Source organism: Aphidius gifuensis, linkage group LG3 (genome assembly GCF_014905175.1).
Source record: "Aphidius gifuensis isolate YNYX2018 linkage group LG3, ASM1490517v1, whole genome shotgun sequence".
NCBI classification, from domain to species: domain Eukaryota; kingdom Metazoa; phylum Arthropoda; class Insecta; order Hymenoptera; family Braconidae; genus Aphidius; species Aphidius gifuensis.
The window spans coordinates 21,108,987-21,124,765 of record NC_057790.1 but is presented as its reverse complement, the minus strand read 5'-3'; the positions used below and the strand labels follow the sequence as shown (position 1 = coordinate 21,124,765).

The 15,779-nt window shown below is 25.9% G+C and overlaps 6 protein-coding genes and 1 long non-coding RNA gene across 7 annotated transcripts; 4 read left to right on the top strand and 3 right to left on the bottom strand.

Annotated features, from left to right (window-relative positions):
* The first annotated feature begins 15 nt into the window (after positions 1-15).
* Positions 16-1,707, top strand: LOC122852732 (folylpolyglutamate synthase, mitochondrial-like). The gene is made up of 3 exons (XM_044152686.1): positions 16-126; positions 231-319; positions 383-1,707. Exons 1-3 carry the CDS (start codon positions 70-72, stop codon positions 1,665-1,667), a joined length of 1,431 nt encoding a protein of 476 aa, XP_044008621.1. The 5' UTR covers positions 16-69; the 3' UTR covers positions 1,668-1,707.
* Positions 1,708-1,817: 110 nt separating this feature from the next.
* LOC122851035 (folylpolyglutamate synthase, mitochondrial-like) lies at positions 1,818-3,406 on the bottom strand. The gene is made up of 5 exons (XM_044150084.1): positions 3,350-3,406; positions 3,172-3,260; positions 2,933-3,108; positions 2,242-2,860; positions 1,818-2,091 (listed from the first exon to the last, which is right to left on the bottom strand). The coding sequence occupies exons 1-5, from the start codon at positions 3,404-3,406 to the stop codon at positions 1,818-1,820; spliced, it is 1,215 nt and encodes a 404-aa protein (XP_044006019.1).
* Positions 3,407-3,840: 434 nt separating this feature from the next.
* Positions 3,841-5,500, top strand: LOC122851034 (folylpolyglutamate synthase, mitochondrial-like). Its single transcript, XM_044150083.1, has 6 exons — positions 3,841-3,885; positions 3,963-4,051; positions 4,131-4,306; positions 4,379-4,997; positions 5,154-5,364; positions 5,483-5,500. The coding sequence occupies exons 1-6, from the start codon at positions 3,841-3,843 to the stop codon at positions 5,498-5,500; spliced, it is 1,158 nt and encodes a 385-aa protein (XP_044006018.1).
* A 246-nt stretch (positions 5,501-5,746) lies between these two features.
* Positions 5,747-8,648, top strand: LOC122852730 (1-phosphatidylinositol 3-phosphate 5-kinase-like). The gene is made up of 3 exons (XM_044152685.1): positions 5,747-5,904; positions 6,060-7,116; positions 7,215-8,648. The coding sequence occupies exons 2-3, from the start codon at positions 6,115-6,117 to the stop codon at positions 8,103-8,105; spliced, it is 1,893 nt and encodes a 630-aa protein (XP_044008620.1). The 5' UTR covers positions 5,747-5,904; positions 6,060-6,114; the 3' UTR covers positions 8,106-8,648.
* On the bottom strand, positions 8,647-9,765 carry LOC122852731. The gene is made up of 4 exons (XR_006373859.1): positions 9,673-9,765; positions 9,072-9,253; positions 8,825-8,996; positions 8,647-8,747 (listed from the first exon to the last, which is right to left on the bottom strand). It is a non-coding gene; the product is annotated as an uncharacterized LOC122852731 (long non-coding RNA).
* A 780-nt stretch (positions 9,766-10,545) lies between these two features.
* On the bottom strand, positions 10,546-11,603 carry LOC122852729 (inosine triphosphate pyrophosphatase). Its single transcript, XM_044152683.1, has 2 exons — positions 11,456-11,603; positions 10,546-11,251 (listed from the first exon to the last, which is right to left on the bottom strand). The coding sequence occupies exon 2, from the start codon at positions 11,239-11,241 to the stop codon at positions 10,672-10,674; it is 570 nt and encodes a 189-aa protein (XP_044008618.1). The 5' UTR covers positions 11,242-11,251; positions 11,456-11,603; the 3' UTR covers positions 10,546-10,671.
* Positions 11,604-11,737: 134 nt separating this feature from the next.
* On the top strand, positions 11,738-15,569 carry LOC122852728. Its single transcript, XM_044152682.1, has 6 exons — positions 11,738-12,028; positions 12,115-12,377; positions 12,459-12,965; positions 13,035-13,821; positions 13,903-13,957; positions 14,033-15,569. Exons 2-6 carry the CDS (start codon positions 12,124-12,126, stop codon positions 15,067-15,069), a joined length of 2,640 nt encoding a protein of 879 aa, XP_044008617.1. The 5' UTR covers positions 11,738-12,028; positions 12,115-12,123; the 3' UTR covers positions 15,070-15,569.
* Positions 15,570-15,779: the final 210 nt, after the last annotated feature.

Genomic DNA, 15,779 nt, shown 5'->3' with positions numbered 1-15,779 from the left:
ATACTTGCTGACATTGGTTCACATTTTTTTTTTTTTTTTTGTAATATCAGCTGTGTCTATAACGATAACATGGCACAAACTAATGAATTTAAAATTAACTTTTCATCAGCAACATCAACGTACGAGGTAGTCATTATTTTTTAATTTCATTAATATAACTTGTCATTTATTATTTCGAAATTTACGAATAAACAAGTTAATCATTATGAAAATATTTAATTTTTTTTTAGGAAGCTATTTTGGCCTTGACAAAATTGCAAGGCAATACTGATGATAATTTACTTACAGCATTAGAAGACAGTAAAAAATATTTAATCAGGTAAAAGAATTTATTTTTTTTCAATTAATCATATATATTTAATGAAAGAAAATTATTTTTTAGAACTGGTATAAGCTTGGATGACTTGAATAGAGTTCCAATAATTCACATTGCTGGTACAAAAGGAAAAGGTTCAACGTGTGCTTATTTAGAATCAATTATTCGTAATCATGGTTTTAAAACAGCTTTCTATACATCACCACATCTTGTTCGCGTTCGTGAAAGAATAAAAATTAATGGCAAGTCTATTGATGAGGAACAATTTGTCAATAAATTTTTTCATGTTTATAATATCCTTGAGAATTTGAAAGAAAATGAATTTGATATGCCATCACGATTGACATTCATGACTGTACTGGCATTTCATGTGATATTAGCAGCAGACATTGACATGGCAATTGTAGAAGTTGGAACTGGAGGTGAGTATGATTCGACCAACATTATCCAGCAACCAGTATGTGTTGGTATAACATTATTAGAGATGGATCATATGGAAGTTCTTGGTGATGATTTATCCAGCCTTGCTTGGCATAAAGCTGGAATTTTTAAAGCTAATGTTCCAGCTTACACTGTTAATCAATCTCCCGAGGCATTTGATATTTTACGTCAACGATCAATTGAAAAAAATTGTAGTCTAACAACTGTTTCAGTTGATAAATTAAAAATACTTAACACGTATCCACCAAAACTTGGAATTGATAGTGATGTGCAATTTAAAAATGCTGCTTTGGCTGTTCAATTAGCCGAGACATTTATTAAAAAATTTAAATACAATAATAACCAGAAAATTGATTTTGATAAAAATATTGTCGAGGAAGCTTTGAAAAATACTAAATGGCCAGGGCGAACTCAAATAATTCATGGTAAATATTTAGATATTTATTTGGATGCTGCTGCTACTCATTTTGCCATGAAAAATTGTATTGATTGGTTTAAAAAATCAATTACAAAAAATACAAATAATGTTAAAAAAATTTTAATATATAATTCAATACGTGAAGAATGTTTTTATCGGGATAATTTTAATGATTTAAAAAATGTTAATTTTGATATTGTTTATTTTGTTCCAAATGTTGGTAAAATAAATTGTCTAGATCTTCAAAATACTAATCTTGAATTTGATGAACAAATGAAATACTGTGAATCATTTAAGGAAGCTTGGACGTATTGTCCTGCTATTATCAAAGAATCAATTGCTCAAGCACTTCAACAAATAATTTCAGATAATAAAAAAAATAATACCAAACCAGTAGTACTAATTACTGGAACTTTATATCTCATGGGAACTGCTTTGGCTGTTTTAGATGAAAATTTTGCTACAAACAAGAACGATGTTATTGATTTTTAATTATTTTTAAATAAATAAATAAAACATATGCATACAACTATTCAACTGTATTTATTAATTTACTAGATCCATGTTTTATAATTATTTTACATAAAATTTTAACGAAAAAAAAAACAAAATTAACTTAACTATATAAGATTTCTTGAATCACTAAAAATTAATAATATTTTTTTTATTTGGAACAAAGTTTTCATCTAAAATTGATAATGCAGTTCCGACGAAATATAAACAACCAGTTATAAGCACCATAGTTTTATGATTGTTGTTGTTTTTGTTGATATCGAGTATATCATTGAGTGCGGAGACAAGTGATTTTTTGATAACAGCAGGACTGTATGACCAGCTTTCAACATGTTTTTTACAATTTGTCATTTGTTCATCAAACCCAAGATTGGAATTTTGAAGATCAACACTATTTGTTTCACTAACATTTGGAACAAAATAAACAATATCAAAGTTGAGAGATTTTAACATATTAAAATCATCAAGATAGTGACGTTCACCGGTTGAATTGAAAATTAAAATTTTTTTTAATGTCATGTTGATTTCATATTTTGTTATTGATTTATTGAACCAGTCGACACAATTTTTCATGCTAACATGAGTCTGTGGACCATCCAGATAAATGTCTAAATATTTACCATGAATTATTTGAGTTCGCCCTGGCCATTTAGTATTTTTTAAAGCTTCCTCGGCAATATTTTTATCGAAATCAATTTTCTGGTTATTATTGTATTTAAATTTTTTAATAAATGTCTCAGCCAATTGAACAGCCAAAGCAGCATTTTTAAATTGCACATCACTATCAATACCAAGTTTTGGTGGATACGTGTTAAGTATTTTTAATTTATCATCTGAAACAGTTGTTAAACTACAATTTTTTTCAATTGATCGTTGACGTAAAATATCAAATGCCTCGGGAGATTGATTAACAGTGTAAGCTGGAACATTAGCTTTAAAAATTCCAGCTTTATGCCAAGCAATGCTGGATAAATCATCACCAAGAACTTTCATATGATCCATTTCTAATAATGTTATACCAACACATATTGGTTGCTGGATAATGTTTGTCGAATCATACTCACCTCCAATTCCAACTTCTACAATTGCCAAGTCAATATCTGCTGCTAGTATCAAATGAAATGCCAGTACTGTCATAAATGTCAATCGTGATGGCATATCAAATTCATTTTCTTTTAAATTCTCAAGAATATTATAAACATGAAAAAATTTATTGACAAATTGTTCCTCATCAATAGGCTTGCCATTAATTTTTATTCTTTCACGAACGCGAACAAGATGAGGTGATGTATAGAAAGCTGTTTTAAAACCATGATTACGAATAATTGATTCTAAATAAGCACACGTTGAACCTTTTCCTTTTGTACCAGCAATGTGAATTATTGGAACTCTATTCAAGTCATCCAAGCTTATACCAGTTCTAAAAAATAATTTTCTTTCATTAAATATATATGATTAATTGAAAAAAAATAAATTCTTTTACCTGATTAAATATTTTTTACTATCTTCTACCGCCTTAAGCAAATTATTATTAGTGTTGCCTTGCAATTTTTTCAAGGCCAAAATAGCTTCCTAAAAAAGAAAAAAAATTAAATATTTTTAAAAGAATAATCTGACTTGAACTCTTCAAACTTATACCAATTTAAATAAATATCTATCACCTCATACGTTGGTGTTACTAATAAAGAGCAAATTTCTATTTCTTTTCTTTGTGCCATTTTAGTGTTATATAGTACGTATTTATTGTATATGTTGATATTACGAAACAAACGTAAATCAGATTCAACAAGTATAAAGTAACCTATTTTTTTTTTTTTAAATAAATTACTTTGTTTACTTACGTCTTATATAACAAACATGTTTTCGAACGACCTTTTTCTTTTTCATAATTAATGCTATCTACAATGGCAACGCAAATGAAACGTATAAATTAACAAAGTGCATGTCAAACCAATGTCAAACGAGTTTTTTAAATGACTTATCTGTTCAATTACCCATTTTAATTGCGATACGACTGTATACTTAATAATTATTATTATAATTAAACAAAAAAAAAAAAAATTCTTTAAATATTTAAATATATAACAAGAATACTTGCTAACGTTGTTTTATATATTTTTTTGCGTATAGTGTTAACGAATACATCACTGAAATGGCACAAAGTAAAGACCCTCTAACAGAGACACCAACTTATAAAGTAATGAGTATTTATTTAAATTTATTTTTTAATATAATTAACATAATATTTATTTTGTAATATTTTTATTTTAACAGGAAGCTATTTTGGCTTTTAATAAATTGGAAACAAACACAATAGATAATCGTCGAACAGGATTTGAAAATTGTAAAAAATATCTAATCAGGTATAATGATTACTAATAATTAACTTTGAATTAATTATACTTTAAAATAATAGCGTTAATATAAAAAATTATTTTTCAGAACTGGTATAAGCTTGGATGATTTAAATAGAGTTCCAATAATTCACATTGCTGGTACAAAAGGAAAAGGTTCAACATGTGCATATTTAGAATCAATTATTCGTAATCATGGTTTTAAAACAGCTTTCTATACATCACCACATCTTGTTCGAGTTCGTGAAAGAATAAAAATTAATGGCAAGTCTATTGATGAGAAACAATTTGTCAATAAATTTTTTCATGTTTATAATATTCTTGAGAATTTAAAAGAAAATGAATTTGATATGCCATCACGTTTGACATTTATGACAGTACTGGCATTTCATGTGATATTAGCAGCAGATATTGACATGGCAATTTTTGAAGTTGGATGTGGTGGTGAGTATGATTCGACAAATATTATCCAGCAACCAATATGTGTTGGTATAACATTATTGGAGATAGACCATACACCTCTTCTTGGTGACAAATTGTCTAGCATTGCTTGGCATAAAGCTGGTATTTTAAAGCCTAATGTACCAGCTTATACTTTAGAACAACATCCAGAAGCATTTGATATTTTACGTCAACGATCAATTGAAAAAAATTGTAATTTAACGACGGTTTCAGTTGATAAATTAAAAATACTTAAAACGTATCCACCAAAACTTGGAATTGATAGTGATGTTCAATTTAAAAATGCTGCTTTGGCTGTTCAATTAGCTGAGACATTTATTAAAAAATTTAAATACAATAATAACCAGAAAATTGATTTCGATAAAAATATTGCCGAGGAAGCTTTGAAAAATACTAAATGGCCAGGACGAACTCAAATAATTCATGGTAAATATTTAGATATTTATTTGGATGGTTCACATACTCATGCTGCCATGAAAAATTGTGTTGACTGGTTTAAAAAATCTACAAAAAATAACAATGACAAGGATGTTTTATTTAAAAAAATTTTAATTTACAATTCAACGCATGGTCCTCGTTTTTATGTTGATCATTTTGATTTGTTAAAAACTCTCAATTTTGATACTGTATATTTTGTTTCACATCTAAGTGACTCTGTTGAGTCACAAAATACATCTGTTACACTTGATGAACAAATGAAAAAATGCGACAAACATGCGGAGGCTTGGACATTTAGTCCAGCTATTATTAAACAATCTGTTGCTCAAGCACTTCAACATATACTTGATGATAAATCAAAAAACAATCATAAAATAATTGTACTTATTACTGGATCTCTATATCTTACTGGCCCTGCTTTGGCTATTTTAGATGAAAATTTTGCTTTAAATAAAAACGATATTATTGATTTTTAATTATCTTTAAATCTAAAAAATATCATTTTCAAATTATAATAAATCTATCAATATCATATCAAAGAATTTTACATTAAATTAACAATTATATATTCCAAGATTAACATGTTGATAAACAAATAAATAAATAAAACATAATTATTCAAACTACAAATAAAAATACCGTATATTTAAATTTGTATTTAAAAAAAAAAAAAGACTTTTAATTTTAATTATTTTATTTGCCGTGTGGCACGCTTAAATAGTTTTCCGTTTTTACCGATTACGTCCGAGTGTTTCCGACTTTTACCGAGTAAGTGGCGGTGTTGATGTTTGTATATCCTTTGTAGTCTATCTAAATTCCAAGAAACCGAAAAAATATCCAATCACTACAGGTTGTCCACTGCTTGTTAAAAGTTGTCGTTATTTTATTTATTGTCTGATTTACTTGCTATCAGCACATGCCACACAACAGCATTGGATCCATCGCATTTTAATTTTCATCAGGTTAGTACAAATAATAATATTAAATAATTTATAATATCATTGATAACACGTGTTAATTTTTTTATTATTTAATTTTAACAATATCATCATAACAATCAATTTTATTTCAAGACGTGTTGTTAACAAAGCTTTTCTTTTGTTCTGGAATATTCCAGGTTTCAATCGTGGTTAGGTCAACAGTCGAAAAAAAAAAAAAAGATAAACGAATTAATGATGTCGGACTCAGTGACAATGGGAAGCAATCCATCATCAGAACAACAAATTGATGTTGATTTATCAGACCAACAAGTCAATGTTGAATTAACAGAGCAACCAATTGATGTGGATTTACCAGAACAACAAGTTGATGTTGAATTAACAGAGCAACCAATTGATGTGGATTTACCAGACCAACAAATAAATGTTGAATTATCAGAACAACCAATTAATGCTGAACAGACAGATCAACAAGATAATGTTGAATTAATAGAACATCAAATTGAAATGGATTCACAAGAACAACAAAATGAAGTTGATTTACAAGAACAACAAATTGAAGTTGACTCTCAAGAACAACAAATTGAAATTGATTCACAAGAACAACAAAGTGCAGCTGATTCACCAGAGCAACAAATTAATGTTGAATTATCAGAACAACAACAATCCAATGTTGAATCACCAGGCCAACAAATTAATGTTGAATTATCAGAGCAACATTTCAATGTTGAATCACCAGGCCAACAAATTGAAGTAGATTTACAAGCACAACAAATTAATGTTGAATTATCAGAACAACAATTCAATGTTGAATCACCAGGCCAACAATTCAATATTGAATTATCAGAACAACAAGATGATGTTGAATTAACAGAGCAAGCAGATTATTTTGAATTGACAGAACAACAAGTTAATGTTGAAGTAACAGAGCAGCAAATTAATCTTGAATCAAATACTCAAATAAATATTCAACCACCAACAAAGGAACAAATCAATATTGAAAAACCAACTGATGATTCAACTGTTGTTCCAGTTCGTACTAGAAGTTCAAAAAGAAGAAGAATATCTGATGATGAGGATGATTGTGATACTAACGATGTTGAATTGATTCATCAAAATACACCAAAAGATCAAGAACCACCTTTGGTTAATAAGGTAGTCACAACAGAAATTCCTGAATGGTTCATCAACAATATCAAATCAACAGAAGAGAATCAAAGTATCAGATTAAAAGAGGTAAATATATTATTAATTAATTTTCATTTATTGAATTGTCTACATCATTTTGTTGAGAATTTATATTAATATTTGTGTTATTTTATTTTTAATTTCAGTTTAAAGATGAAATATTGTCTGAATTGAACCATCAACTTGGCAACACACTTGGTAAGATTGTTAAAAATGATAAATTACAATTTGAAAAACAAATTCTTGATGCAATGAAACATTGTTTTTTGGAAGTTGAAAATGAAATTGCCATTAGAAATTTAACATTATTAAAAAATCATAATAACAATACAAATAAAATCAATGGTGAAAATTTAATATCTGAAATTAATAACAATACAGTCAATAATAATAATAACAATAATAATAATGATGATGATGATGACAAAGAAGAAGGTGAAATTGATAATGAAGAAAAAACAGATAGCCAAAAAGACGATGAGTTGATAATAAAACTTAAAAATATTTTTAATGATTTGACTGAAAATGATAATAAAAAAATATATGGTTTATTGAGTAATTTAAAAGTATCAACTAAAAAAGGAGTTGAAAATGTAACAAATATATTTTTTGATAAAGCCATTAAAATGCCAAAATTATCATATGAACTTGTTGATAGATTAATACGTATTACTGATTTTGATCCAGCATTTCTTCATTTACGTGAATATTTATTTAAACGTTGTGAAAATGATCTTGCAAATGGTAATATTATTGATGAAATAATATTTGTATCATTTATTGCCAAGAAAGGATATTTATTACCAGATGGATTTATCAGTAGATGTATTTATTATTTTCTTGAAATTGAAAATAAACAAAATATCAAATGTTTATGTGAATTTGTCAATATTGCTGGTGAATATTATCGTAATTTTCCATTTATTATTGATTGTTTTAATAAATTTGAAAATATATCAGCTGCTGGAAAATATGGTAAAGATATTACAGATGCAATTAATCAATTAATATACAGAAAAAATATGTTATGGCAATAGTTTAAACTATTTTTTTTCTTTTTTTTTTTTTTTCTTTCTTAATATTTTCATTCATTTAAAAACATAAACATTTTGATTTTACGTTATTTTTATTTTTATATTCGTTTAATTTGTCTTATCAATAACAACAACATGTTCATATAAATAATTATTGTCATTTTGAAAATGATTTCATGGCGTCTATACAATTGTTTAGTAATAACATGTAAAAACGTTTAATAAATATAAAAATTATAATAATATTTATTATTTTTTTTTTTTTTTGATTATAATACACAAGTTGCCAATTTAAACCAAATTTTATATAAAATATTTGTTTAGCATACTTGTTGACATTCAATTTGATTAACAATTGAATTTAAATTATCATAATGTTCATGGTTATAATTAATATTAACATAGTTATCTATTATCAATCAAAAAAAAAAAAAAAAATAGAAAATTTTATTTTTTCTAAATGATTGATCAAAGAATATAACAAAAATAAATATTAGATTATTAATTAATTTGTTAAGTTGAAAAAATAAAAAACACATTTATCAATATTTGAGAATATTTATTTATTTTATTTTGATGAAATTCTTGTTAATTAATTTTAAATATAAATTTTATTTATCAATAGTCATCAGGAGAAACATATTGCTGAAAATTTAAAAAATTATTTAAATTATTTATATGAACAACAAGTTTATTTCGATATCACTGTGATTGAAACTTACGAGTTTAATTATGAATAAATAATTAATTTTTTTATCAGCATATGATTGAAAACGTCAAGATATTTTTGAATATCATTTTGTTGATTAAAATGATGTGTTTGACTCCATTAAAAACATCTGTGTATATTTTTTAATCAGCCTGGATGATGTAGTGCAGTCTCAAATCTCTATTCTGGTGGTAACAACCAAAGAGAACATGAATAATTAATATATGAAAACAAATTTGTTCCCATCAGTTGTTACCTACCTTTCTTTAAAAAAATCCAACATTTAGAAAATTCTAAATGACATCACAGCATCTAAAGTTTTAACATCTTGAAGTTTATTGTCATTCAAAAAGAATATGCCTTGTCATCAGTGAACTTGAATGACTCATCACAAAAAATTAAGAAAAGTCCTAAAAGATTGACAGATACCTTAGTGTAATTCCTTAAAAAAAAATAAATAAATTATCAACTGTCATCGTTAGCTAAACACAGTCTTCTAGATGAGCAATAAAAAATGACAAAAACTATTTAGTCTTCAAGTCGTGGTGATACATCATGTAGACTCAAAAATTTAACAATATTTTTATTAATTTATATTTAAATAGTTCAGTCATAATTATTGAAAATTTAATCATTTTTTACAGTCATTAAATTCAAGTAATTAATTAACAAAATCATCATAAATCCCTCAAAAAAAATTCCATGAAATTAAAAAAATAAAAAAACAAAATACATACTTCACTTGATAATACAAATAAGTTTGTTAGATGAAAAATTTAAACATCATTAACAAGTACACCAATAATACTTGAATTAAAATAATATTGTTATTAATAAAAAATATAATTAAATACTGTTTACCACTTGAAAATCTCGTTGCGTTCAAGACATCACAAATAAAACTGATGATTTAAATAATTTCATGTCGCTTTTTATAACAATTTTTAAATCAATATTTAAAGTCGCATATGACCACAAAATAATATTACAATTGAAATAAAAATAATAACGCATTTGCCTCAATGATAACCCGAGAATATCGATTTTATTTGATTTAAAAGTCTTGATGATAACCCGGCTTATAAATTACATTAAAATAATTGTAAAAAATAATTAAATATTATTATCATCATGAAGGAAAATTTTTATAAATAAAAATATATTAAATTAATATTAATTAACAATTAAAAAACTATTTAATAATAGTCAATTTAATTATTAATTTTTGCTAATTGGAAAAAATATTTTATCTATTTTTAATAGCTGTCATGGTTCAGCGAACTCAATCGACATCTCAAAAAAAAATAATAATAATTGGTAAACAATTGATTAGACAAGGGAGAATATTCAATGCAGTTCAACCACTTTTATTGAATATTTTTATTGAATATAGTCTGGGGGGGATAAAATTACCTGATAACCTTGGCGAGACAACGCAAATAAATTATCATCAACGAGAATAATTTTTTTTTTCACAAAAAATTAACAATTTAATATTTTATTTATTAAAAAATTAAATTACAATTTTACAAATTTATTATTGTCATCTTTTTATTAATTATTAACTGTTTAATATAAATATTTATTAAATTATTTTTTGTAAATATTTACTGGTAATATTGTCATTTGCTTTTAATCTTGTTTTTTGTTGATGAAAAATTGAATAATTTATTTATTTAAATTAAATGAACAAGAGTATTTTTTTATTTATTTATACAAATGTTTTAATGTTGAATCTATTTTTAAATGTTTAATTGAGCTGTGTATTTATTTTGAGCAATTAATAGAGAATTAATGATGTTATTTCTGATGATTGATCAACTTGATGACAAAAAAATTATGTTGCTTGTAGATGATAAATTATTTAGCTTGATTGATGAAATAATCTTTTAATTTTTCAAGTGCTAAACTACGATGTGATATAGTATTTTTAATATCTTTTGGTAGTTGTGCATAAGTTTGATCATGTCCATCTGGTTGAAAAACTGGATCCCAACCAAATACACGTGGTCCACGTGGTTTAACAATAGTACCTTTTGTTTTACCTTGAAATAAAATAACTTCATCATTTGGATTACCAGTTGAATATGCAAATGTACATATTGCTTCAGCTGTTTTATCATCCCAAGCAGCTAACATATCATATAAACCATCTGGTCCTAATTTATCTTGAAACCATTTAATATATGGACCAGGTAATCCTTTCATTGCATTAAAACAAAGACATGTATCTTCAACAATAACTGGACCCTTTACAACTTCCATTGCTGATTTACATTTTAATTTACTAATATCATCAATTTCACCTTGATATTCTGGTAAATCAATTTTTTTATTAATCACTGTTTTTGGAAATTGTTTTCCCAATATTGCTAATACTTCTTCTAATTTTTTAGCATTGCCAGTTACAAAGACAATTGGTTTTGACATTATGTACTCTCTGTAAGCAAAATTAAAATTTTAAAAATTATTATATACCTACCTATATTTTTAACCTCAATTAATTAAATATATTACTATCTCTCATTACATTCTTTAGATAGTTTCAAATTTTAAAATGTGATAAGATAAACAAAAATAACTTGATTTATTTTGTATATTATTTTTCAATAAAATATGTAATTATTATTTTTTAAATTATTACCTGAATTGAGGGATGATTATCCACCTTTATTAAATTATATTATTATTATAATAATTAAAATTAAAATGATTACAAAAGGTTACAAAATATAAACAATATATACAGCTGAGCAAGTAAATGTTAACAATAAAATGGCGACCGTACTTCCATTTTGTTTTGTCAATATTTATAAATCATTCATCAGTATGACTGTAGTTAAAAATAAATAAATAAATAAAAAAAAAAAAAAGTTGTTTTGTAAAACGCCACCTATCTTCAATTGTCATTGAATTTCTCTCTCATAACCAAACTATAGTCTATAATAGATAATAAATTGTTCAATTAATATTTTTCGTGATTTGACATTATTAATTTTTTATTATAATACTTTCCTATCAATAAAATCAATCAACAATATTCTCGCTGTGTTTTAAATCCAAAAAATTAACAAAAATCATCATCATTTTTTGTGTTTCTTTACTCAAGGTGACGTGATTTAGATATTAGTGTGTTAGCTTTTCTAGCCTGAAATTTTGTTTGTTATTAAACAATTTATTGATGATGTTATTATATAAATAAATTTAACAATATCAGGTAACTATTATATATCATTATAAAATTAACATAATTATTGAGTAAGTAATATGAAATAATATTGTTGATAAATTAATTTTTTTTAGGTGTAAATAATGAATAAAAAAGAAGGAAGATTTAGAAATGATGGTACGGATCGTTCACGTAAAGGATCAAAAAATATAAAAAACACAAATGAAGATGTACAAAGAGCAATTGAAGGACTAAAAGGAATTCCTGATGATGAACTTCAGGAATTTCTTGATGATGAAGAATTACAGGGTCTTGATGTTGTTGATGCTTGGGAGGGTGATGAGGAGCAAGTAGAACAACGAGGAAATAGAGGTCGTCATCAACGTAGAAATTCTGGGTAAAAAAAAATTATTTAGGTATTTTAATTTTTTTTTAGAGTATATATTTTTAATTAATTTAATGATTAAAAATATTATAGTAATCGTAATCGTCGTGGTGGTCGTAGAGGAGGTTTTGGTAATCGTAATCAAGGTTTACGTGATAAACATGAAGATAAAAAACGTGAAGATGCACGTAGAGATCCATCAAAAAGTTCAAAAGATATTGAACGTGATAAAATGCGTGCACGTCGTGATAATGAAACAAAAATACTTGCTGAAAAAGAAAAAGCTATTAAAAATTTACTTGATTCAGATACAGTTGTACCACCTGGTACTGAAGTTGAAGCTATTGAAACATTTGATAAACAAATACAAAATAATCGTAATAATCGTGAGCATAATCGTAGCTCTGATCGTCATAGAAATCAAAATTCAAGTCCATTTTTTCGTAGAAGTCGTGGTAGTCCACGTGGAAGAGGAAGAAATACATTTTTTAATACACCAGAACGTAGAAGAAGAACAAGTTGGGATAGAAAAAGTAGTTTAGATCGTCGTGAACGTAGAATTAGTCCTGATAGACAATTTAGAAGACGAATTGATGAACGGTAAGATTATCATGCATTTTTTTCTTTACCTTTTATTTAAATATAAACTAATAAATTATATTTAAACAGTGAATTTAGATTAAATCGTCGAAGTAGATCATCTATACGTAGCAGAAGTCGTGATCGTTCACGTCGCCGTTGGAGTAGATCTCCAATTCGTGGTAGTGGTCATGGTGATTCACGTCGTCGTAGTATAAGTAAATCACCAGAAAGACGTAGAAAACGTTCACCATTTCTTCATGAAATAGCTAGACAACTCAATAATGATGCTCTCTTATCTGGAAATATTAATAATCAAGGTTTTAATCAACAAATTCAACCACTTAATATTCAACCACCACCACCACAAAATCATCATGGTAATTTACAATTACCACCACATCATTATGGTCATCCAGAACCAATGGTGGGACCATATTCAGTACCATTTGAACCTCAACCACCTGTACAACCAGTTATGAATTTTGAACAAATACATCGACCAATTCATCAACATATGGATTATAATCCACCACCACCACAACAACAACAACCACCAATACAAGCACCACCACAACATGTATTATTTAATCAAATGCCACAAATGGTAAATGATAATCACGTATATCAAGCACCAGTTTTATTACCAACACCTAATATACCTCAACCAGTACCAGCACCAATGCAAACTGATCAATTTATACAACATTCTTCAACACATGAATTACCACAACCATCACCAGATTCCAATAGAAGAATTTCAGATGAACATAGATATCGTGATGATTTTAATAATGAAAAAAAAATGAGACGAGATAGAGGTGTTAGACATAATCGACTTGTCACACCAGAGCCACCAATCATTTCAGAAAAAAAAGTAATTTTATATTTATTTATTTATTCATTTATAAAGTAGTTGTTATTGTAATATATTTATTTGTTTATTTTTATATTTTAGTTATATGAAAAAACCAGTTTATCCAGTCTACTTGAAGCATCTGTATTAGCTAAAGGTAATTTTTTTTTTTTTTCAGCAATTTAATTGTTATTTTTATAGGATAATAAATAAAAATATAAATTAATTGCAGGTTTTAAACCAGAAATAATAAAAAATTGTGAACAAGCATTACGTGAATTACCAGATGAAGATCATCGTTTACGTATGAAAGGACGTTTTTTTTATGATTCAAAAAGTGAAGATGAAGAAATACCAAAACAACCTGAATATTTATCAAATTCAATACTTTTAAATAAAAATAAAACTCATTCATTATGGTTAACAAATGATAAAAAAATTGATTCATTAAAAAATACAATTGAAACACATCAAAAATATTGTCAAACTGAAATTGAATATAATGATATATCAGTACAAACATCAATTGAAATGATTGATTTTTGTGTACAAGTATGTCCAGGTGATTTAAGATTATCACCATTAAGAGAAGATAAACGTCCAATAATGGATCGTCTTGATTGGAATGTTAGAGAACATAATGATTATGTACGTGAAGTTGATGATTTAAGATGGAGTTTATCATCAAATCCAAAACGTTCATATAAAAGAACATTATCACCAGATGATGATATTGTTAGACAAAATATTACTGATATTAGTCAGCATAATTTTATTGATATTAATCGTCATAATATTGATAATAATAACTTTAATCAAGATTTAGAAAGACCAATTAGAGATGGTTTATCACCAAGTCCACATGATTATCGTCCACATTCACCATTACATAATCGTAATGATACATTTGATGACAGTCCATACAGATCAAATTATAATCAGCATAATAATGATAGATATTCACCAAATTTTAGAAGAAATATTGATAATTATGATGATAATATTAGTCAACATAGTCGTAATAGAAGTCCTGATATTATTGAAGAACGTAATGATCATCATCGTCATGGTGATGATGATGACGATGATGATGTACAAGTTTTAGATGATGATATATTTACAAGAGAATCAAATTGGCGTGAACGTGGATCAAGTAAGACATTTGGCAGTTTAACAAATTTATCACATAAATCTAGACCATCAAGAGGTAAATTTACATCTGGAAGAAGTTTTCGTGCACGTGGAAATAGTTATCGTGGAAGATATTAAAACAAATTTAAAAAAAAAAAATATATATTGTTTATTTATTACTTGCATAATAATTAATTATGTCTGTAATATAATTATTATTATTTTTTTTTGTTTTAAAATTTTTGAAATGATAATATTTATCTATCCGTAAGATGAGCTATGTGCAAATGTTCATAATTGAACAACCAAAGGTTTTTTAATTGTTGATTTTTGTTTAAAATACAAACTGAAAATACACTCATATTTTTTTTCAGTCTGAATATTTCTTTTATTATTATTTTTTTTTTTTTATATTTATATGTGTATATCATGTAGACATTTAATTAATTTACATAGTTTGTATATATACATATTTTGATTGATTAAAGGAAAATTTAATTGGGCTAATTTTCTACACAATTGATTGACTTTATATATAGATAAAATAACATCACGCTAATTTTTATGATGCCCAATGATCAAATTTAATATATAAGTTTTTGTTTTTACATTAAACTACAATTAAAATACAGCTTGTTTGCCTTTTTTTTTTTTTTTTTTAGACAATTAAATGTATATTATTTTGTTTTTTTATACTTTCATAATTGTTGGTTGTTTCAGGACATTCTAAATAATGCTGCTACCTTTAGACATTGTAACACCTCCTGAAAATATTGAAAATTACTAAAAAAAAAAAATTAAAACTGGCGCCAAAGTGTTTTTCATTTTTTCTAAAATTAATTAATTAT